Source organism: Armigeres subalbatus, chromosome 1, assembly GCF_024139115.2.
Source record: "Armigeres subalbatus isolate Guangzhou_Male chromosome 1, GZ_Asu_2, whole genome shotgun sequence".
NCBI lineage: Eukaryota > Metazoa > Arthropoda > Insecta > Diptera > Culicidae > Armigeres > Armigeres subalbatus.
The window spans coordinates 91,797,991-91,823,056 of NC_085139.1; the positions used below are offsets into that span (position 1 = coordinate 91,797,991).

At 40.7% G+C, this 25,066-nt stretch overlaps 1 protein-coding gene and 1 pseudogene across 9 annotated transcripts in view; one reads left to right on the plus strand and one right to left on the minus strand.

The window, feature by feature from the left end:
* LOC134202332 (sodium-independent sulfate anion transporter-like) overlaps positions 1-25,066 on the plus strand; it is a 63,258-nt gene that overhangs the window by 22,852 nt on the left and 15,340 nt on the right. For 2 of the 9 annotated variants that reach the window (XM_062677391.1, XM_062677397.1), the window contains exon 3: positions 24,614-25,039. In XM_062677391.1, the coding sequence (XP_062533375.1) occupies positions 24,614-25,039 (426 nt within the window). Of the gene's footprint in view, positions 1-9,942; positions 10,102-24,080; positions 24,454-24,613; positions 25,040-25,066 lie in introns of those variants that run through there. The other 7 variants (XM_062677363.1, XM_062677367.1, XM_062677381.1 and 4 more) reach the window with 7 other exon arrangements.
* LOC134218112 (amyloid protein-binding protein 2-like) lies at positions 4,730-5,896 on the minus strand (annotated as a pseudogene).

Genomic DNA, 25,066 nt, shown 5'->3' on the forward strand with positions numbered 1-25,066 from the left:
TTCTTCACTTTACTTTCTTCCTTCTACTTCATTTTTCTTTCTTCCTTGTTTCTTCCTTCTTTCTTCTCTTTTTTTCCTTCTTCCTTCTCTTTTTTACATCTTTTTTTTGGAAAAGATGTTTAATTTTGATACACATAATTAAGTTTGCCATTTTAGGGTGTTTTTATGAGATAGGTACTAGCAGACCCGACGAACTTTGTTTCGCTTAAAATTGATTAATTCTCGCTTAACAATTGATTAGGGCCTACAATGAAAAGTAAACTAATTCAATTTTAACACCCTTCGATAGCATCATCTAATAGCTACTAATAGCATAAAAATCTTCCGCATCTTTAATTAAATTACTTAAAAAAACTAATTTTGGATTGGGCCTACAACGTGTTATTTTTAAAATATGTGCAGGTCCAACCTAAAAAACGGCCAAGCCACTCGTATTTTTCTGTCTGGGATAAGCCTTCTCCAATTTCGGGCCGATAACGGGAATTTTTTCCGAACCGTCATCGGCCCGACCTCGGAGATAGACCTGTGCGCCGAAGTATTTGTGAACGGCGGCGGCGTAAGGCCATTTTTACTCCGGCGGCGGCGGCGTCGGCGGCGTCACGCCGTAAGCAATGTTCGGCGGCGGCGGCGGCGGCGTGAATCGGCGTGAAGAATTTTGAGCTGAGAAAAAAAATCACGCAGCAAGGCATTACATGCTTTTTATGAATTTTAGGGTTTTTTGGACAATTGCTAGCCTCAGTCAGACTGATGGGGGGAACAGCCGAATAGCTATAGCTTGTATCTGCACAGCAAAAGTTTACATTACATCCATCACTAGGACATTTTCGCATCACAGCACATGAGTTCATTGGAAAGTACTTCGGATATAAATCCAGAAATTCGTGTGGAAATTCCTCAAGATATTCCTCAGAAAATTCGCCTTTCCGGAGGGGTTTCTGAAGGAATCTCTGGATAAATGTCCAAATCAATTCTTGGTGGTTTTTCTAAAGAGATTTTCGAAGAAATTCCTGAAGAAATTTCCGACTTAATTGTTGAAGGAATAACCGAAAAAGAATTTGAAAAGATTTTCGAACAGTATTTTAAAATGAGTTTCTGAAGGAATATTCGAAGGAATTCTAAAAGTAATTTACGGAAGAATTTTAAATGGATTAAACAGCTATTGGAATTTACTTGGAAATTCCTATATTTCTCCTGGAATTTCTTCAAAAACCCGGACAGTAGTAAAACAAATTCAGTTTTGACTCTAGAATCAAAATTACATGCCAAGTAAAACTCCCAAAATATCGAGATTGCAGGGCTGGTAGCGACCAAATTCGTTGAAAATAGTGACTTTAGTGACCAATGCTGACGAAAAAAGGGACCAAATAGGTCGTTTTCCATTTCACTAAACAAACATATATTTATCTCATCGCAAAACAAACAAAAACAACACCAACTTCCTTCTAACTTTTTTCAAACAAGTATGCTCCCTGTTTAAAGATCAAATCAATCATCATTCAAAATCTTTTTTTTTTGTTAATGACATGTCTGAACAAGCAGTTTGTTCGGAATATCATACGGTGTGTGTCAAATTCAAAATCATTAAAATTTTTAAACATTCACGATTTTTAATATTTGCGTACCCAAAATTTATGCATTTTCAGTTTCAGATGTATATCATCTGAATATATTTTTAAAAATTAACAATTATTGATATGTTATCAATAAACCGCCTCAAATCCCATTACCTTATTAAACACAGATGCAGATTTTAATATTTCGATTCATTTTATGTTACAAAATTGTTATATTTATTTGTTATAAAAAATCCCTGTGCGCATTCTGTTTGCATCACTTATAGTTTATAAACTATGACATGAAACTCTTTCAATAAATTATTGTCGAAAATCCCATAAGAACACCAAGTTGGCCAAGTTTCAAAGTGAATATTAAGTCGCGAAGAAGTTAAGAGCAACTATCGGACCAAAAGGCACTTAGCGAGCATTTTTTAAACAAAAATTAAATTTTAAAAAAATTAAAATTAGCCAAAAGTTCCAAAATAGTTGAAAATAGTGACTTTAGTGATTTGAGCTCGAAAAAATGAGACTTTTTAGTGACTTGCCAAAAAAAGTGACCAAGTCACTAAAAAGTGACCCGCTACCACGCCTGAGATTGCGGATATTCGAATATTCTCAAGAATTCCTTGGGAACTTACAGCAGGAGCTCCTTCGAAAATTTCTACATTTTTTTTCGTGAATACCTTTAATAATTCTTTAGGAAATCAAGAAACTCATTCTAGTATACCTTCAAAAATTTCCGTCAGGAATTCGATCAGGAATTTCTCCAGGAGTTCCTTCAAAAACCTCCACAAATGAATGCTTAAATTTCCTAAAGAATTTCTTTGGACATTCCTCCAAGAATTCCTTCGGAATTTTCTCCAGGGATTCCTTAAGAAAATCTTCCAGACGGAGACAAAGTCCGAAATTCCTCAAGACTCTAAGAATTTTCTTCAGGTACTCCTTCAGAACTTCCTCCAGGACTTCCTTCAGAAATTATTTCAGGAAAACAAATAAATTTCTTTGGGAATTGTTTATCAAAATAAATCGAAACCGTTATTTTTAGAGAAATTCTGGCTATTTAAGTACAAGGAGAGTGAAGGAAATGTTCAATTTGGTGGGTCACGTGCCCCATCGTATTCCAGCTTCAGAAGCCAAGTTACCAGTTTTGCTCTCTGTAGCCAATAAGATAAATGTGACAGAGATAGAAGCAAACCAATCTGCTAAAGGTATAACAGCTATTTAATTAATGCCTTGGTCCGGCAGATGCAAACGATCTGCATACTGTGATTTTTGTGTTGGCCAATCATCGGCGTGAAATACGAAATTCGGCGGCGTCGAGCCAACCGGCGTATGGCGCGCCGCCGACACCTTGACCGGCGTCGGCGTACGACAATAAGTGTCGGCGGCGGCGGCGTGGCGCGGCGGCGCACAGGTCTACTTGAGAGAGAAAATCTCCCCTCCCGAAAATCCTTATCCCGTGTTTACTTTCAAAAAATGCCATAAACAAAGGGTTTATGAATGACAAGCAAATGCAGAATAACTTATCAAGAAGGCCCATTCCGGAGAAAAAAATGAAAATAGACTTAAAATTTTATTTTTACGATTTCGACAGATTTTTGCATGTTTTCGATGCAATTAATGTTATGGATGGATAGATAGTCTTGATTACGTGCTTTTAGGAGTTTTTGCTGCTTAAAATATCATAAACGTGGGAAATAGGAATAGAAATTGTGATGCATTTTTTTCGAACGGCATTTTCTCAATGTTTTGGTTGTAGGTCCTTTTCAAATGTTACGCGAGAATTATCTGATTAATTCTCGAGTTATGAAGAAATTGGTGTTTCATTTGTATGGGAGCCCCCCTTTCCAAAGCGGGGAGGAGTCTCGAACCACCTTAAGAACCTTCCCCGGCCCCAAAAACCTCCACATACAAATTTTCACGTCGATCGGTTCAGTAGTTTCCGAGTCTATAAGGCACAGACAGACAGAAATTCATTTTTATGTATATAGAAGAAGAAGAAGAAGAAGATTGCGAAAATAGATTCGGCTGCCGGTGGGACTAAAATGGCAAACATAACTATGTGTATCAAAATAAAACATTTTTTCCAAAAAAAAAAGAAAAAATCTGACTCCCCTCACAATTCATCAATCAAGAATAAAAAATGATGATACCCTGCAGTATCTCACACCGCAGCTGGTCGGACAATCGGTGGCAAGCGAGCCTCTATTGTCGTTGCAGAAGCAAACCCGCATCAATACGACAAATAGAAGCACATGTCTGTTGTACGCAACCGACTGTTGTACAATTCTGATACACATAGTTGGGTAGTGAGACAGGGTGTGAAATGTTGCCGAAGCAGATTCGATAGATACGGGGACTCTGACTCTCTTCCTTCTCTTTCTTCCTTCTCTTTCTTTCTTTATCTTTCTTATGTCTCTCTTCTTCCGTTATCCTTCTCTCTTCTTCTTTTTCCTCCTTTCTTCTTCCATCTTTCTTCTTCATAATTTCTTCTTAATTCTTTCTTTTTCCATCTCCCTTCTTCCTTTTTACTTCTTTTTTCTTTGTTCTCCCTTTTCTCTACTTTCTTCTTCCTTTGCTTTCTTCGTTCTTCTTTCTTCTATCTCTCTTCTCCTTCTCCCATCTTTCTTCTCCCTCCTTCCTTCTTCTTTCTTTTTTCTTCCATCTTCCTTCTTCCTTCTTCTTTCTTCCTTCTTGCTTCTTCCTTATTACTTCTTTCTCTTCTCTCTCCCATCTTCTTTCTTCCTCGCTGCTCACTCCCCAGTTCCTTCTTCCTTTTTCTTCTCTCCTCTTTCTTCTTCCTCTATCCTCCTTCCTCCTTCCTTCCTTGTTCCTTCTTCCTTTCTCCTTCTTTCTTCTTCCTGCTTCGTTCTTCATTCTTTCTAATTTCTTATATCTATTTCCCTATTTCTTCTTCCTTCTTCCGTCTTCCTTCTTCTTCTTTCTTCTTCCGTCTTCCTTCTACCTTCAACCTTCTTCTTTCTACCTTCTTCCTTTGTTTTTCCTTCTTTTTTCTTCCCCTTTTATTCTCACTTCTTCCTTCTTTCTCCTTCGCACCTCACTCCCCACTTCTCGTTCGGCCTAATGGCCGTTCGGTCTAATGTACATTCGGCCTAATGGCCTTCGGCCTAATGGCTTTCGGCCTAATGGCCTTCGGCTTAACGGCCTTCCGCCTAATGAATCAGCATCGATTGGCAAACCATGTCGTTTAGTTGATCGAGGTCTTCATGTGCCCCTGCAACGTGCAAATTCCTTTGGCCGAAGATACGATAGAGGATTTCGTGCGCTTCGATGTACTGCTACACTGTTCGCTATCGAGCCTACATTCAACAGGAAGAACCCATAATGGAGCAAGGCATCGGCGTACTTTTGGTGATGCGTTCCGAAGCCCGATAGACCGCTTGCTTGATAAGCATACTGGCGAGTTGGAACTGATGCTTGACGACGCAAAATTTCGCCACCTGCCGGAGAACGTCTACGATGATTTTGTCGGGAGTGTTCTGGTAGCTCAGGTCATGCTCGCTCCGGTAGAAGTGCTGCACCGAAATCTGCTGGTAAATATGCGCGAGCAAACTGTTCGGTATGTTACTAAGCCTATCGTTATCACCGCCGGGCAGAGCACACGTGCTGCTACTACTCGCACTGGAATCGTCCAATTCCGAGCTCTGCAACCTGTTCGCCCGTTGACGGTCCTGCGTCAACTTATCGATAATGTTCAGGGCTTGGGCCTAGGTGGTATTCGTTTGTTTGAAGCAACAGTACGCCCTCAATAGCTGGATCATAGTTAGTGTGGTTTTAAACACGTACAGTGACTCTTTTAGCCAACCGGAATCGCAGGAACGACCGCATCCGGAGGCCATTGTCAGCCTGTTGGAGAAAGGCAACCATAAGCTGTCGGCTACCCATGCAGATGAAGGCCATCCATTCAGCGTGCGGCACCTCACCCTGAGTACCGAGAAAGTCCTCCAGGCGTGCCTCCCTCAGTGCCGGAACATGCTGGTTCTCCAGTACAGACTGCTGTATCGACATAATTTGGTGCGCAGCTCTGTGACAACGGGTTTCCGGGCGGTCATCAGAGTTTGAACGCATTGGAACATGATCTGCTTGAGGAAGGCCTGCCGGATCACCATTTGCAAGTTGTTGATTTCGGTTATATGCGCTTCGAGAGTATGTTTGAGTGAATCGTGGTTGCACATCTGTTCCAAGATGCTTGCCAGTACTGCCGTCGGCAGCATTCGTAAATCGACTACGGTGCTCTCTCTTTTGGAAATATTCTGATCTAGGTTCCGCACATAGGCAGACAGGCAGTAACTCTACAGTGAAGAAGGTTCCCTACCCATCCTCCAAGTCGTTTCCTGCTGTGTTACTCCCTTTTCACTAATACAAAATGATGGCTCGGGACCAGACACTTCCGCACTTCAGACCAAAGAAAAAATAATCACACTTTCTATTCACGTTGGTACCTGGTTAGTTACAGCGTCGGTACACCTGTGCCTGGCGTATTGTAGAGCTCCATAATCGTCGGTCTTGGGCGATGTTCCTCCAGTTTCCCCGAACATTCAGGGTCCCCAGTTCCGATTCCACCGTGTGCAGCCAGCGCTATTCTTTTTTTCGACATTCGCACTAAGTAACCACTGGATTCTACTGTATTTTATACGTTCCACAATATTTTCTTCTTATACTTGAAACAGCTCATGATTCATGCGCCTGTGCCACACACAATTTTCCAGTTTCCCTCCGAGTATAGTACGCAGCACTTTTCGCTCTAAATCTCCGAAAGTTCTCCGGTCGGCCTCTTTTATTGTCTATGCTTCATGTCCATAAAGGGCCACTGGTAGAGTTTTGTATAGAGCAAATTTTCTTTTCCGTCTGCATGTTGCGGGACCTAAGCTGGTTACGTAATCACTTCATGGGAAACGTCATTGTCGCATGTTACAAGCATTCCAAAGTAAACAAATTCTTCAACAACTTCAAACACATCCCCAACCAGTGTTGTCGTACACTCAGGGCAGAAAATTCTGCTATTTGATTTTACTCCATCCAAACATTTTTTTAGTCTCAACTAAGTAAGTTCAACTAATAGAAGGATATTTGAATTTTCTAAATGTCATGTCAAAAAAAATGCACTCCAGAGCCACAGGAGCGCGCGCACTGAAAATACACTGGAGTGTTTTCACTGGAGATCCCTTCGATTTGTATTCCACTTATCTTATGTAATGATTTGCAATTGGCAATTAAAACACAGTTACTTTTGTTGCAATTATGCTGTACCCAAAAACAAGATGGCGGCACAAACTCCGCGTTTGGTGGGTGGAGATTTGTTTTCGATTTTTGTGGTTTTTATTTCAAAGCCTTCTTTCCAATTCTATGCCCTAAAAGCTTACTGTCAAGTATCTGAACAGGATAAGATTAATTATTCCTACATTAATTACCTTTAACCTTCTTTAATTTATTGATATCTCATGGGGTGGACGGATTTCGATGCTGTACGGATTTCGGTCCCGCACGGTAGCCTGAATTTGTGTGTGCTATCTTTCGCGCCACGAGCAGCAATGTTGCCTGTTGAGGAGTTATGCAATTAGCTCCAGAAAATCACGGTATAGATTAAATTCGATTACTAATTATTGGAACAATTAATTAGGATGCGGTTTTCGCTGAGTGAAAGCTGTTGAGTATTCCTTTTAGCTGTATAGGTTTTCTTTTAACCTGCGCTTGATGGGGAAGCGTCATTAACAGTATAATGAAAAAATAAATTTCCCCATACTAATTTGCATGTAAACTTGAAACGGCTTGTGCTAAATCAGTTTTAATCCAATTGAGCTCAAATTTTCAGAGGACATTCAGAACATGATAAAGAATCAGATGAGCACTGTGGAGCAAAATCGATTTTTTGAACCACCCTACTAAACATCTTATCCGTCATTGATCGGCCCTCACGAAAACCTGCATGGTATTCGCCGACGAAAAACTCCTCAAGCGGTCTCAGTCTGTTAAACAGGATACGCGACAGGATTTTGTACGCCGAGTTCAGAAAGGTGATCCCTCTGTAATTGGCACACTCTAGTCTGTGCCCTTTCTTATAGATTAGGTAATGAGGCCGACCAACCAGCCGGCAGGTAGTTCTTCATCCTCCCATATTTTCTGATCAGTTTGCTCTACTACTTTGCCTTTCTTGGTAACTGTAGAATCTTCGGTAGGCTACTTTACCAGGGTTGCGCTACCTAAATCGCGTTGAAGAGGCTGCCTTCTCGATGCTGGCACGATGCAGCATGATGTGCACAGTTTAGTTTAGAGTCCCTCGCTGGCACTCGGACGATGATCAGCCGCCCCTAACATGGGGAACAAACGCTGTTGTGAGCCACTACTAGCATGGATAACAGACGCTCGATCAGATTTGCACCTCCCGAGAGGAGCAAATCCCCCCTTCCTGTCAACATACGACCATAGATAACAACCGGGATTGGTTACCGGTTCTTCCCTAAGGTTGCTCATATCCCGGCCAGCGCCACGAGGAGGTAGCCTTTAGCCTCTTACCCAGGGATAGGAGTTGCTGGGTAAGAGGCTAAAGACCGTTAAATGGGGTCTATTTAATTCTTTCAGGTACGTGAATTACCAATGGTACGGTTTACCCAGTATTTGCTTTTTCACGTACAGGAAGACAATTTGGTTATACAAACTAGAAATTAGAACGTTTTAGTTCCTATCCGATTCCGAGTTGACCGCGGCGGGAAGGATTTGTTTTGTGAAATTGAACTGTCTGGCGACAGCGGATTGCCAGCACACAAATTTTACACTTTGCGAATGAAACTTTTTTTCCCAGCTGCTTCGCCGACACTCAACTCCATTCCAAAATACCCGAAGAACTTGACAAAGATGACAAAAGTAATTTAGCAAGTTTGCGTTACGCTGATTTCGGAGTTTTCTGACATATTTTCATGATTCTAAGTCATGTTTCATGTCTCTGAGTCGTGTTTCTAAGACTCAGCGTCTTTATTCATGACTCAGTGTAGGAGTTCCGGTGGTCAATCGACGACCAAACGACCACGGCGGTCAACCGATCATTTTATTATCCAAGGAGCGGTTCAACGCCCTGAGCGCCACGTAGTTCGAAAGATTACCCCAGTTATTTAAAAGAAGAAAAAAGTCTTGAATAGCTTTCTCAAGCCGACTTTGAGTGTAGTAGAGTTCAAGCTCATTCTAGCCGGTGCTCAGAGCTTCACGAATGAAACTTGTGAGAAAGTCGGTTGAAGATTACTATATGAAAAGTTGTCTAATGTTTTTCTTAGCTTTTGTGCATACATACATACACAAGGACATACAGACATTTGCTCAGCTCGTCGAGCTAAGTCGATTGGTATATAATACTATGGGTCTCCGAGACTTCTGGAGAAAGCTCTTTTTGGAGTGAAATGATAACCTTTCGGTACAACTTTGTTGTACGAGAAAGACAAAAAGGTTAACTGTGGTCCTGGCTGCGACCCTGTATCAAAACAGCGAAATGTCAACAGTGATGAGATTCAAAATCAGCGTGACTAGAGAAAACAGTGGTAGCTAATTGAGTTTATTGGAAATCGTGAATCGATATTTATTTTGGAATTTGATTCGCTAAATTATTTATTCTAAGATGAAATTATATACAATGAGCTACTTATGTCTACTTACTAACTATAGCTAAACTGTTACTTATAGTACTAAAGGCCCTACATTGGATGACCTATACCTAGTTTATTTCCAATCATTGTTAAGGAGAGGTTAATATCAGTAAGTCATACTGAAATATGAATTTCAACCGAGCTAATGGTTAATTAAATAACAGTCCTACTAGTTTGAAGTGCAGTACGGGGATTCCAACCATAATCGCCACTTACTTCCAAGGAAGTAGCATACCAAATTTCTAAGTAGTGAATGAATCAACTAGCACAAGAAATCTTTTTATATCGACAGTATTCGTTTTCAAATATTTGCAATGACTTTGTATATCACAGCAATTAGCACGCTCGCACAAGAGCTTATCACATGGTCAAATGGAGCGAGCAAGCAGCCTATGTGTTCGACTTCCCATTCATTGTCCCTATTCTGTGTGCCCGCCACTTTAATCGTTTTCGTATCAGTACATATCAGTTTTGTAGCTGCCGGTTCGGTGCGGACGCGGGCACGTATGGTGACGCATTCGCTCAATCCGGTACTATGCTGCGGTCTCGTCGTCATTCATTGCTAGCGCGCCCCTACTGGGTTCGGAGGGTATTGTTCTCACGCCCACAGGAACGGCTGTAATCGGTTATCAGTCTCGCGTGTTGATTACCGATCATCATCATCATCGGCAATCGCGTCTCGTTCCCATCTCGTGTCATCCCTGCGATTTCGATATAGTGGTTGATGCTGGCGGAATCGCGCTCAGTTTGGTCGAAGACTACCGAACCGAGCGGAAGCGTGAGAATTTGGTTGATCGTTTCTTTTTCAAAATCATTGCGCGCGCGCGATCGTGTGATTGGTTTCTGAGTTAAAGTGAAGTAAACGATAGGTAGACCAATGAAGTAAACAAACAGTAGGCCACTTTGATGAGAGGTTTCGGTTCCAAAGCAACGGTTAATGATAACGTTTTCTGAACAGGCGATAGCTTTTCAAACTTCTAAAAGGATGGCCTACTTACACCGCTGATTAGAAACAGGATGCGGTGATTGAATATATTATGCTTCATGAGAAGGTTATGTTTTAACTATTTGCATTGTTCTATGTATGGACTACTTAAGCGTGTAGGTAATTTGGCGCATTTAGGCTGATTCTAATTGCAACTCAAAGTGAAAGAAGAAATAGAAGTAAAATTTACTAAACATTTGTTGTTTTATAGAAGGCACAAATGTTACTAACCGCAAATATAAGTCAAATCCGCCAAAAAAAGGTTGTTTGAAGCTAGTCTATTTATTTGAACAGTGCCAGTGGCGTCTTTACTTGTGAGATAGTCTCGAATATACAAAAATCGCAATGACCTTCACTTATTTAGATATGTACTGTTATAAGTTTGAATTGGATTAAATGAATTTGTAATGAGAAATTGAAAAGGCAATCGTCTTATATCGTAGATTACAAAAATACCTCCAAGAGTTGCATCATGAATCTAGATTTAAATTCATGTTTAATTGATCGTACATTTCGCAGATATGTGTTAACAACACTCACGTGTTCTGCTAAATAAATTATCACAAAATTGGAATGCGGCGATTGCCTTTTTATTATCTATCTCTAGTCGGCTAACTCATCTAGCGGAAATGAGCATTCTTGTATGAGACTATTAGTATTGTCCATTATAATGGGTAGAAAATAATAACGTTGTTAACATAGCAGCGACTCCAGTTAGAGAACGAGGGGGGAAATTGCTTCATACATGTTATGACTGTTTTTGTTTTAATCGCTTTAGGTCGATTGCAGTACACGGAAGCTTTCAAGTACCCATTAATGGGTATTTTCGTACCCATTTTGAAGAAAAGCGGCATAACTCATTAAATGAGTAAACTCGATTTACTCATTAATGGGTATTCCCTTTAAACTTCAAATAATGGGTAATTTTTGCAACTGATTATTACTGGCGAAATGGGTAAATAAACCCCAGTTTTAATTTTTGCGGATTTGAGGTTATGTTATATAACCTTTGATTGCATGCGTATGTTTTCATGGCAATTAATGAATTTCAAAGTGCTCAACCAAACTCCAAATAAATCAGCCAAAAACTGATTTAAAGTTTATTTAATCATAGTAGAATTTTATGTCGAATTGTTCATTGGCATGTTAACTTCATTTCCTGCAAATCTGGGCTCAATCGGGCTCTTCTATCCAATTTCCTGTACGAAATAGTAACAGAGGTGTATTTTCCCATATATTTCGGCTGAAACCCCCATATTAACTTCAAATCAATTGCGCCAGCTTATGCAATAACCGATCAGGCTGAAATTTTCAGAGAATGATTTTCTTACCCAAAGGTAAAATCCTGGGGGGTGCCCCGTAGAATCGGACGACTTTTTGTATCCTGGGCCAGTCTAATATATAGTTTAGGATCTATAGTTTTGATCACCGCGTGACTTTATCAAAATTAATTTATTGGCTTTTTTCGGTGATAATTATACTACTCAAAGCGAAAGGGAGTAGATGAAAGTAATGAAGATACAGATTCGAAGATTAGCAGAGGGCCATATGCGAGAACAAGCATTGTTGAAATCGCTGTTATTCTGCCTAACGTCCACCCAGGAACGGCTTGGATCGTGACGTGGTGATCACTGTACCAAGACAGGCAAATTAACAGCGATTTCAACCTAATAATGTGCTGTTCGGCAAGCGTAAACAGTTCTATTGATTCGTGGCATATTTTCAGAGTTTCATACAAGAGCGCGCTAAATATCTTCACGCATAACTCTCGCAAGCCCATACTTCGCCCAAATTGAATCTTATTCGAACTGTATTTCATCAATTTTTCGCCAATTGGATTTTATAATTAGGATAGTTTTGATCACCGCGTGACATTATCGAAATTAATTTATTGGCTTTTTTCGGTTTGAGTAGTATAATTATCAGCGATCGTTCTGCGTGCTGGAAGAAACACAATCGGACCCGAACTACAATCTAAATTGCATTTTTAATTTATTCACTTGCACAACGAAGAACTAAATATTTCGATGTTCGCGCGATCGTTCGGCCAAACGACCCTTTCTGCTAAATGACCCTTTTGGCCAAACGACCCATTCGGCCAAACGACCCATCCGGCCAAAAGACTTTTTCGGCTAAATGACCCTTTCAGCCAAACAACCCTTTCGGTCAAACAACCCTTTCGGCCAAATGACCCATTCGGCCGAATGACTTTCGGCCTAATGGTCTGTTCGGTCAAATGGTATATTCGGCCAAACAACTTTCGGCATAATGGCATTCGGCCAAATGGCCTTCAGCCGAATGGGTTTCGGCCAAATGACCTTTCCCCCTTTGAGGGAACTGCCTTGCCAAGCTCCCATAAAAATCATAATCCGCTTACTTGAGCTTCGAGAAAATCTACAATATGTTTTGGTTGATACTCATCAAACGCGGTTTTTATGAGCCTCTTCGATCCGCTGAGCTCTCATTTTTTTTTTCAAATTCAACAATTTGACGGAACATACTCGGGGTACGCTTCAGTGTTGCATTAGAACACGTTCAGTTTACGTTCAAAATTATTGAACTGAGCCCGTGAACATAAAAATATGTATCACGCGCGTTCTTATCAAAAATTGAACTGGAGGCTTTGCTTGAACCCAGTATCAACTTTGTTATTAGCGCAAAGGTCTGTCAGATCGTTCACACTACTTGAACTTGATGAAACTTTATGTTCCCTGCAAGTCAAGATACGAAAAAAATATGAAGAAAAACACCCGTTACGTTCTTCTGATTTTATCTGCTTCGTGTTTTAATACAGAAAATAAATGATTTGTTTAGATGCCATTGGATTGTTTCCATGCTTTGGATCTCTTACGCATTTTAGCGGTTTGTCAGTTTGATATCGGTACCACTATTAGGTTTCGTCTCGTTTTCCGCATTCTATCAAACTCAATAATATACCTATGAAGAATTAATGCGAGCAAGTATCTACATTTTGTCTACAAATTCAAACCATACATCTATTTATCCTTGGAATTTAAGGATTTGGTCGATCAATCACTACACAAAGGCGGTAGTACCGATTTTTTCGGCGGAATGATATTTAATAGGGCGAATCATTAAACCATGCCATTTTCAAATCCCATAAATCAAGGACAATCAGTTAATAATTACCGATGAAATAGGCTGATTAAAGCTGCCAAAGTTTCTACGAAACAACAGTCATGTGTAGAGATAAAGTATTCCAGATAGCAATGAACAATACTGGGAGAATAGCTGCTGTTTAAAAATCGAAGCTATTTTACCTGCCTTTGGCACGAGTTAGTCCTATCAATTCAAATCCACTGTTTGTAGTTCTTTTGGGTCATTTTTTTTCGCGTATCAAGGACCGGGAAGCAAATACCCGGATAAGCAGCTAAAATACCCTGATCTCAAATTCAAAAGTCCATAAATGCATCCTCCTTAATTCTTGTAAACGTATCCTCGTTGGCCTACGTCATGTTCTGAGTCACATTTCCATATCATTATTACGGAAAGTACAAAGCTATTTACTAACTAGTAATTATAAGTCTATTTACTTTGATTGAATTTTGAAAATGAGACTTTATAATGACATCAGATTGTTTAATTTTACTTAGGTGATATTTTGAACCCGTTCAAGAAATATGAACTGAACGCAGAGTTCAAGAAGGCCAAATGAAAATTCTGAACAATGATCGAAGATTGCTGTGATTAAGTTCAAAATAAAAGATCGAACAGGCATTTCTTAGCACGCGTTCAGTTCAAAATGCAACGCTGGTACGCTTCCTTGACTCTGATCCAGGAAAAAGTCTGAACATTCTGCAACAGACAAATATCACGCAGGAAGCCCATATGAGATGGTCTGGGATTTTCTACGCATCCCTCCTTTGTCACACTATCCTTCTGCATAACCATGTAAATAAGACTATTACAAACTAAACTTGGAAACTTTAGTAAAAAAACAGAGATAAATAACTGACGGAAGATGACGGATCGAAAAAAAAAACTCCTCCGTCACCAACCATGGCACTCTCGATTCTCCACCCGTCCCGTGGTCTCCACAGCAAAAAAACGCGAGTGCGGGCTCGAATGTATTTCTCCTAATAGGAATAAGAGACTGGTGCTATTACGGATGCCTTCGAAGCCCATCGACGTTAAGACCAATCTGCCCACTTGATACCACGGGGATTAGCAACTGATCCATCAGATGGTCATCTTGAACAGGCTGACACCTTATACCAAAGGTACGGACGGCCTGTCAAGGAATCAGTTCGGGTTTCGTAGGGTAGATTTGGTAGGGTATACCCGTTAGGCATAAAGACGTTAGGCATAAACACGTTTGGCATAATGGACGTTAGGCATAACGGACGTTAGGCACAATGTACGATAGGCATAATGGACGTTTGGCATAATTTATGCCACGGGCTGTTCTCTGGGTCATTTTATGCCTTACGTCCATTATACCTAACGTACATTATGCCTAACGTCCGTTATGCCTAACGTCCATTATGCCAAACGTGCTTATGCCTAACGTCTTTATGCCTAACGGGGTATACCCTACCAAATCTACCCTACGAAACCCGAACTGATTCCTTGACAGGCCGTCCGTACCTTTGGTGTGAGGTGCCAGCCTCTTCAAGATGACCATCTGATGGATCAGTTGCTAATCCCCGTGGTATCAAGTGGGCAGATTGGTCTTAACGTCGATGGGCTTCGAAGGCTTCCGTAATAGCACCAGTTTCTGTCTCTTATTCCTATTAGGGGAAATACATTCGAGCCCGCACTCGCGTTTTTTGGTGCTGTGGAGACTTTTGACACGGGACGGGTGGAGAATCGAGAGTGCCATGGTTGGTGACGGAGGAGTTTTTTTTTTCGATCCGTCATCTTCCGTCAGTTATTTATCTCTGTTTTTTTACTAAAGTTTCCAAGTTTAGTTTGTAATAGTCTTATTTACATGGTTATGCAGAAGCGATAGTGTGTGACAAAGGAGGGAATGCGTAGAAAATCCCAGACCATCTCATATGGGCTTCCTGCGGATATTTATCTGTTGCAGAATGTTCAGACTTTTTCCTGGATCAGAGTCAAGGAAGCGTACCAGCGTTGCATTTTGAACTGAACGCGTGCTAAGAAATGCCCGTTCGATCTTTTATTTTGAACTTGATCACAGCAATCTTCGATCATTGTTCAGAATTTTCATTTGGCTCTTGAACTCTGCGTTCAGTTCATATTTTGAACGGGTTCAAAATATCACTTAAGTAAAATTAAACAATCTGATGTCATTATAAAGTCTCATTTTCAAATTCAATCAAAGTAAATAGACTTATAATTACTAGTTAGTAAATAGCTTTGTACTTTCCGTAATAATGATATGGAAATGTGACTCAGAACATAACGTAGGCCAACGAGGATACGTTTACAAGAATTAAGGAGGATGCAATGGGACTTTGAATTTGAGATCAGGGTATTTTAGCTGCTTATCCGGGTATTTGCTTCCCGGTCCTTAATACGCGAAAAAAAATACTCAAAAGAACTACAAACAGTGGATTTGAATTGGATAGGACTAACTCGTGCCAAAGGCAGGTAAAATAGCTTCGATTTTAAACAGCATTTATTCTCCCAGTATTGTGTATTGCTATCTGGAATACTTTATCTCTACACATGACTGTTGTTTCGTAGAAACTTTGGCAGCTTTAATCAGCCTATTTCATCGGTAATTATTGACTGATTGTCCTTGGTTTATGGAATTTGAAAATGGCATGGGTTAATGATTCGCCCTATTAAATATCATTCCGCCGAAAAATCGGTACTACCGCCTTTGTGTAGTGATTGATCGACCAAATCCTTAAATTCCAAGGATAAAAAGATGTATGGTTTGAATTTGTAGACAAAATGTAGATACTTGCTCGCATTAATTCTTCATAGGTATATTATTGAGTTTGATAGAATGCGGAAACGAGACGAAACCTAATAGTGATACCGATATCAAACTGACAAACCGCTAAAATGCGTAAGAGATTCAAAGCATGGAAACAATCCAATGGCATCTAAACAAATCATTTATTTTCTGTATTAAAACACGAAGCAGATAAAATCAGAAGAACGTAACGGGTGTTTTTTCTTCATATTTTTTTTTCGTATCTTGACTTGCAGGGAACATAAAGTTTCATCAAGTTCAAGTAGTGTGAACGATCTGACAGACCTTTGAGCGAATAACAAAGTTCATACTGTGTTCAAGCAAAGCCTCCTTGAGTTCAATTTTTTGAACGTCCATTATGCCTATCGTACATTATGCCTAACGTCCGTTATGCCTATCGTCCATTATGCCTAACGTACTTATACCTAACGTCGCGGACCCGGTTTGGTAGGCGTTCCTTTCACCTATGAAATTGACGGCAGCCCATACGATTGCCATAATGAATTAATGGAACAGTTCTAGGCAACTGGGCCTAGCTCACCAGTAGAGGTATAAGTACTAGAACGCTGGAAGCGCTGTTGTCATGTAAATTATTTTGTCAAATTATTCTTTTTCCATTACTATTCCTTCAACTTGAGTATTCTAACAGTAATCTGCTAGAATTGGAAATGAACTATAGAGCTCGTTTTATACATCCAATTAGAAATTCCATCAGTTGGCTTCTGCTATCTATCACATTGGCAGCTCGTTCACCAAGACGGACCTCTGTCTCTCGAACCTAACCCAAAAATTCCAACAAATTCCGCATGAACTCGTGGCAAGTGCAAGATATATTCGGTTTGCAGTGATTGCATAATCATTTCCTCCCCCTTCCCTACATTGACTTGCATTCTGACGTGGCAGGCGCCAGTATGACCTAACAAATGAGATCACCAGTACTTGTACATTGAAGATGTGTGCTAGTCCCAAGCAAATATCTGTTGGTTCCCTGTGCAAGAACAGCTGATCTGGTCATAATGGAGTAGCAACTACGAGCAGTCAATCTAGCTCAAGCTCAAGCTCATGTTGAAGTGCATGTTTGGTTTCATCGCCAACATCGGTTTGACACTTGTAGTACCGGTACTTTGGCTGCCAGGTCGAAGTAACCTAGATGTTAGTCACGCGAACAGGAGCGACAATAGCAATCTAATACTTTTGAATCAACTAGCTCACCATAAGCCAGAGGTGGTTGTTGGCAACCAATCGTTAGAGGGTAAAGGAGGCGATGATTCGCGTGGGTGACTGTGCAACCTATTGCTGAGCCTCGGAAAGCTCCATAGTAAGTAGTATCCATGTATCATGCGAGTAAATACCTTTGATTGGAAGCTAACAGCTTAAAACTTTTAAAATGCTTTATGACATTGGCATAAGTGTAATTCGGACTCGGTGAGCTTGAGTCATATCTATAAACACGTATCAAGATTAAAAATATAGTTTTGGTTATGTACCATCCTGCACAGAGCTTAAAATATTCATCTTCATGAAGCAACTTCGGTCCGAATTTTGACAAACATCGCAGGAATATTCAAAACATAGAATGACATAGTCAGACGACTACTCCACGAACTCATTCATTCGACTGTCACTGAGTGTATTTACTATGTACAGAAAAACATAATTAGCATTGTTTATGTTGATGATTACCGTTGAAAGTGCCTCGCGGATGAAAATCGGATTCAGTCCTTTACTTTACTTTACTTTACTTATTTGAAACGTGTTCAGATTTCAGATAATTTATCAATTTGTAAAATGTGCATAAATATTCAATGACTAATATTCAACTGAATATTGACTGTCCAGAGCCGACTATGAATGTGTCGGAAATGAACTGACAAATGAAGAAAAATGGACTTCACCAAAAATTTTCGATTATTTTACACTCTGATCCTGTAAGTAGCACCTGCTTTTCGCACGATGATGCCAAATATACAAGTGAGAAATCATGCGGCACAAATTTGCCAACTGAAAATTAAACATGTAACTAAAATATATCAAGGCCTGTTATCAGCAAACACTTCACAGCTATATGTGATGATGTTCTTTTTCTTCCTGTGAATAATTTTCTTTCAATCAGGTTAGTTTCGTTAGACTTTTTGTTAGAAAATCTAGGGACAGAATGGGATAATTGTATAGTTATGATATCAATTTTCCGCTGAAAAAAATGTGTGTCAGACACGATGTCAATGAATCATCTTCGATAAATAAGCATCATTGATCTCATGTCGGATGATTCTGCTCTATTGGTAAATGACAAAATTAAAACAGCAAAAATATTGCCATTCCCAATTTGTTGGGACTATCAATGTGTGTTGCCTCTCGACACACAACAACAAAATATTTTTTGTAAATGTGAATTAGAACATAAAAATTAATGATTGACAAAGCTTTTGTGGAAAATTGATCTGAATATTTATTAGGATTACCTGAATTTTTCTGAATAATATTTTTCAACTTTTCTTCCCACTATTAGACTAAGTAACACTGAAGTCTACCGTATTTTATATAATTCGTAAAATCTTCGCGTGTGTCAAGCATAATGATATTCTATGCGAAGATAATTGGCGATTTGGCGTTGCAAGAAAATGAAGAAGCAGAATGTTGTGCATTCGAAAAATTAGCACGGTTACCCGTGTTTCCCGTAGAAAGATAATTTTAAAACACTTCTCAAAAATTCGAGAAGTAATTAAATTAAAAACGATCAAACGAATAACTTCTCCGGGTAAACTCTAATTTTCTCGCGGTTTTCAGCATAACATTCTGTATTAATTTCGCAAGAACTGAATGAGTATCGCAGTTCTTCATCGTAGATTGTGAATTTCTAACTGCAAATCACTGTTTTTCGATGGTTCCCCATATATTTTTTCCATATAAACTTCCAACGAGTTTAGCACCGCCCAAACGTCGGCCGATTTGGCTAAAATTTTGTCCAGAGCATCAGCATTCCATTTCATTAAGCATTTCCACAGTTATTAGCTGCGAGGTTTCTAAGCCAGGTTACCATTTTTGCATTCGTCAGTTAGCGCTCAACTTCTGAGCGAGGAAGACGCGTTTATATACAAACTCAAAAGTCGGCTTCTTTTCACGAGTTCTTCGAGAAGTTTATCCATTTCGCGCCCGCGTGTTCGTTTAATAACGGCTCCGGCATCGCGATGAACCGCCGCGAGAATACTTTTCGCATCGAGTACGCCAATGTACCGAAAAAACCATCCTTCGAGGAGCTACATAATTTCATCGGTGAACAGCTAGGCTTGAAGCGAGAAGAAATACAACGCATTCAGTGTAGCAAATACCTTGGCTGTGTGTTTGTAAAAACTAATGGAATTTCAATTGCCCAACGAATTGTGGACAATCACGATGGTAAACACGAACTTGTTATCGACAATAAGCGCTATCCAATCCGCATTCAGATGGAAGATGGAGGCGTTGACGTTAAATTGTACGACCTATCCGAGGACATACAAGACCAGGCAATTATCGATTTCCTATCAAGCTTCGGCGATGTACTGTCGATTCGTGACCAACCATGGGACGATAAATACTTGTTCATGGGAGTATCATCCGGAGTTCGCGTGGCAAGAATGATAGTGAAACGAAACATTCCATCTTTCGTCACTATTGACGGTGAAACCACATGCTTGTCTTTCAATGGCCAGATTACCACGTGTCGTCACTGCAGTGAGTCCACCCACAATGGCATATCCTGCATTCAGAATAAGAAGCTACTTATTCAGAAACTGGCAGCTGACCAAGCAAATCAAATCCGTCTTACGCAAACGTTGCGAAGCAGTCAGCACCTGCAAGAAAACACACATCCAATTTCCCAAAAAGTGGCGGCTCAGCTTCACTACCCTCGATATCAGCAACATCATCTTCTGCAACTAACACATCGGCATTACCACTTAACAATGACCCGGCTCCACCGGCAAATGAGATGCAAACTCACGGCAACACAACCACTTCTACATCCAGAACAGAACCGAAAGCTTTTCTAATGCCCCCGCCGGCGTTCCCATCATCAAGCAAGATGCCTTCCACAACACTCCTACCTGAATCAACAAATCAACATCAACAACATCGACTCCAACAAACACGACCTGAAGACTCTCAGCGTGGCGACGGTCACGATACGGACGATTCAACGACATCCAGCAGGCGTACCCGTGGGCGACCTCACTCAAAAATCATGCGGCATTTACCCGAAGACGGTTGCACTGACTCAATATAAATGATGGAGAACACGAGCTATAACCTTGCAACTATAAACATCAACACAATATCAAACGAGACTAAAATAAATGCACTTCGCTCTTTTGCGCGTACCATGGACCTGGATATTATCTTCATCCAGGAGGTTGAAAACGAACATCTCAGTATTCCGGGCTACAACATCGTCAGCAACGTAGACGTAGGCACTGCAATTGCACTAAAAGAATACATCAAATTCTCCCATGTAGAGAAAAGCCTTGATGGTCGAATAGTAGCGGTTCGAATCAATAACACCACACTTGTTAGCATCTACGCACACAGCGGAACACAACTGCGCAGCGAGAGAGAAAGACTGTTCAATAACACACTCGCATACTACCTCCGACATGACACCCAAAACACGATCCTTGCTGGTGACTTCAACTGTGTCATACGGCAAGTCGATGCTACTGGTACTAACTCTAGTCCTGCCCTTCGGGCGGTTGTCCAACAGTTGCAACTTTGCGATGTATGGGAGAAACTACATCCACGTACGCCTGGTCATACATACATCACCTCAAATTCAATGTCAAGAATCGACCGCATCTACGTCAACACAAATCTGCAACAGCATATTCAATCGGCAGACACACATGTATGTTCTTTTACAGACCACAAAGCTGTAACAACACGATTATTTTTACCAAATCTCGGAAGAGAGCCCGGCCGTGGATTTTGGAGCCTACGTCCTCATTTGCTAACAGCTGATCACATCAATGAGTTCCAACAACACTGGCAAAGATGGACTCGACAACGGCAAAACTTTCCGTCGTGGATCTCATGGTGGATAACATTTGTAAAGCCAAAATAAAATCTTTTTTAGATGGTAAACAAAACTAGCTTTTGTCCACTTCCACGACCAGTATCAACACCTATACGCACAGCTTCGGACTGCGTATGACCAGTATTACGCAAATGCAGCAGTATTGATGACGGTCAATCGCATCAAAGGACAAATGCTGACCTTGCAACGTAGCTTCACTCAAATGTTTGTTCGCATCAACGAAACCTACGTTGCAGGAGAACCAATATCGACATTCCAGCTGGGCGAGCGAAGGAGAAAGCGAACAACAATCACGCGTCTACGGGTGGAAATGAAACTCTGGACAACTCATCAGACATCGAACAACACATGCTACACTACTACCGCGAACTCTACTCAGCTGATGACAGGTTAGATGGAAACGGCGAGAGAAGCTTCGATTGTGATCGAATCATTCCCGAGAATGACGCAGTTAACGACGAATGCATGAATGAAATAAATACATCGGAAATACTGAATGCTATCAGAACCAGCGCTTCGAGAAAATCTCCGGGATCAGATGGAATACCTAAGGAATTCTACCAAAGAACCTTTAACATTATTCACAGGGAGCTGAATCTATTACTAAACGAAGCACTTGCAGGCAACTTTCCTCAAGAATTCGTTAACGGAGTTGTTTTGTTAGTAAAAAAAAAAGGTTCGGACGACTCTCCCCACTCGTACCGTCCGATTTCACTATTAAATTTCGACTATAAAATACTCTCACGGATACTGAAGGCGCGATTGGAAAACGTAGTACGAGTCCACCAGATTTTGAGTGACAGTCAGAAATGTGCCAACCCGAATCGGAACATATTCCAAGCCACTCTTTCTCTAAAAGATAGAATAGCTCAACTAAAACAGAGAAAGCAAAGAGGCAAATTCATTTCCTTCGACCTGGAACAAGCCTTCGATCGTGTTCATCGCCCTTTCCTTCATCAAACCATGTGCTCGCTCGGAATAAATCGTGGACTGGTAGAGCTACTCTCGCGAATAGCTACTCTCTCCACTTCTCGGATACTAGTCAACGGTCATCTTTCATCTACCTTTCCGATCCAACGGTCTGTTCGTCAAGGGTGCCCCTTGAGCATGCTGCTCTTCGTGCTCTACTTACATCCACTACTTAGTAAGCTCGAGAGAATGTGTAGAGAAGATCTCGTCGTTGCCTACGCAGACGACATTACCGTAATCAGCACATCGATACCAAGGATTCACACCATGAAAGAACTGTTCGATCGCTTTGAGCACGTGTCCGGTGCAAAGCTCAACATACAAAAGACACACTCTCTTGACGTTGGATACATCGACGGGAACCCAATGAACATCCCCCATGGCTCCGCACTACCAATACAGTGAAGGTTCGAGGAGTGTTTTTTTCAAACTCCATTCGACTGATGGTAACGATAAACTGGGATGAAGTGGTAAGAAAATTCTCTCAACTCACTTGGCTCCACTCTATGCGATCTCTAAATCTTTGCCAAAAAGTAATCTTACTGAACACTTTCATATAATCAAGAATATGGTAAGTTGCCTCCAAATTGAGTCCATTTGCGGTCCACACTGCAAAAATAACCTCAACAATGGGTACATTTCTATGGTGTAGAATCCCAGCACGCGTGCCGATTCTCCAGCTAGCACGTGATGTTTCCAAAGGTGGTTTAAAATTGGAGATCCCTGCTATAAAATGTCGTTCATTGATCCTGAATCGACATCTACAGGATATTGAATCTATTCCGTTCTACAAATCGTACATTTTTCCGGTTAACAATATCCAGATTCATTTTTAACAAGATTCCAGGTTAACAATATACCAATACCTGCAAATCTTCTAGACCTCAAATTGATAAAACAACAACACAGACTACCCCCAGTAGAAATTCGTCGTAGTCCATCTAATAAACAAATTCCTCGGTTTTTCCTAGAAAAAACAGATACACCAAGAGTGGAACGACATAGTCCAAACATTAACTGGAATCGCATCTGGCTTAACGTATCTACAAGCAAATTCACCACTCTAATACGAACTGTTCCTGATCGTGAATGAAAAATCAGAACATCGTCAGCTATACCATCACATCGGGCGAGCGGATACAGAAAATTGCAACCATTGCGGAGCGACTGTTGAGACTTTAGTTCACAAATTCAGCGAGTGTCCAAGAGTTGTGGATGCATGCACCTTTTTGCAGACAAAATATCAGCGGTCTTAAATGGCTGGCGACAGCTCAGCTTCAATGACCTACTGAGACCGGTTCTTCAAAACATCAGTTCTCATAACAGAATAAAATTGCTAAAATTGTTTACTCTTTATATCTCCTATATTAATACCTGTAATTATGTAATTGATATTGCAGCACTAGAATTTCATTTAAATTGTGAAAATTAAAACAATTATGTAGGGGGAAAGACGGCTTTGGCAGGTTTTGTTCTATTATTGGCAGGGGGGTTTTTGTCGACCAAATTTTATGAAATTTGGCCACAATATTCTTTGATATGCAAAGAATGTTTAGGCCAAATTTGAGCATAATCAGTCATAAAAAACCCCCCTGCCAATAATAGAACAAAACCTGCCAAAGCCGTCATTCTCTAAATAGCTTTTATCCACACTAGATCAATAAATCTTATTATAAAAAAAAAAAAAAAAAATCGTATATCATGAGGCTAGCACGATGATACTTTTATGCCCAGGGAAGTCGAGACAATTTCCAATCCGAAAATTGCTTAGACCGGCACCGAGAAACGAACCCAGCCACCCTCAGCATGGTCTTGCGTCTTACCGCACGGCTAAGGAGGGCCCCTGGATATACACCCCAGAACTTATATTATACCAGAGCTCAATAAATACTGAGCAATGAAGTGGAAATGTCCCAGTTATAGGATCCGACCACTTGGGAGCCAATATCACACCAAAGGTGTAGTTCTTTGCTTTAACGGCATCATTAACTGTAAGCTCCTGGAATAACCTCCCATCAATGGAATCAATCATACTGTTGAAACTACTATCGAACAATTCACGATAATCTCTACGGAATGCAATGCATATTGTGGCAGCTTCTTATCTGCATCCATATGTGCCCCTCACTCAACTTATGTGCTCTAGTTCCGAGCTAAATAACTAAACGCTTCTCAGTGATACAATCGAACGGCAGTTAGGTTAGTCTAAGCTATGGCGTCGAATCGTGCACCGGATATTGCGCTCCGAGCCAATGATGAACCCTTTGCGGGTTCCAGTGTGGCAACAAAATGGGTGTCCGGTAAAAACGAAGGTACGACAATCGGTGATGATTTTTTGAACGAGCACGTTTTGTGATTTGAATGCCGACTACTAAAATTGACCTTGACAACAGTACAACAGTAACGCTATCGAAGATTATAACAGCGCGCAGGAATTGCTGATTCTCATATTGTATCATCGTTTTGTTTCAGACGCGGAAGATGACTATTCGGAGGAGTTCCCGCAGTTTGGTGAACTATTTAAGTTCCGACATGGATGTTGCAGCGAGAAAATGATCAAAAAGCGCCTGCCGATCCTATCATGGCTTCCCCACTACAATCGACAGTACCTAGTGCAGGATATTGTGGCGGGTTTGACCGTCGGGTTGACGGTCATTCCGCAGGGAATAGCCTACGCTGTAGTGGCTGGGTTGGAACCGCAATATGGGCTGTATTCGGCTTTCATTGGATGCTTTGTGTACTTTGTGTTCGGTAGCTGTAAGGACATTACGATAGGGCCGACAGCGATCATGTCGCTGATGGTGCAGGTTCACGTTGCCAATTTGGGGCCGTCATTCGCGCTGCTGGCGACGTTTCTTTCAGGTTGCATAATCCTTGTGCTTGGATTACTTAACTTGGGTAAGTTCAGCTTTCCGTACTTCAAGG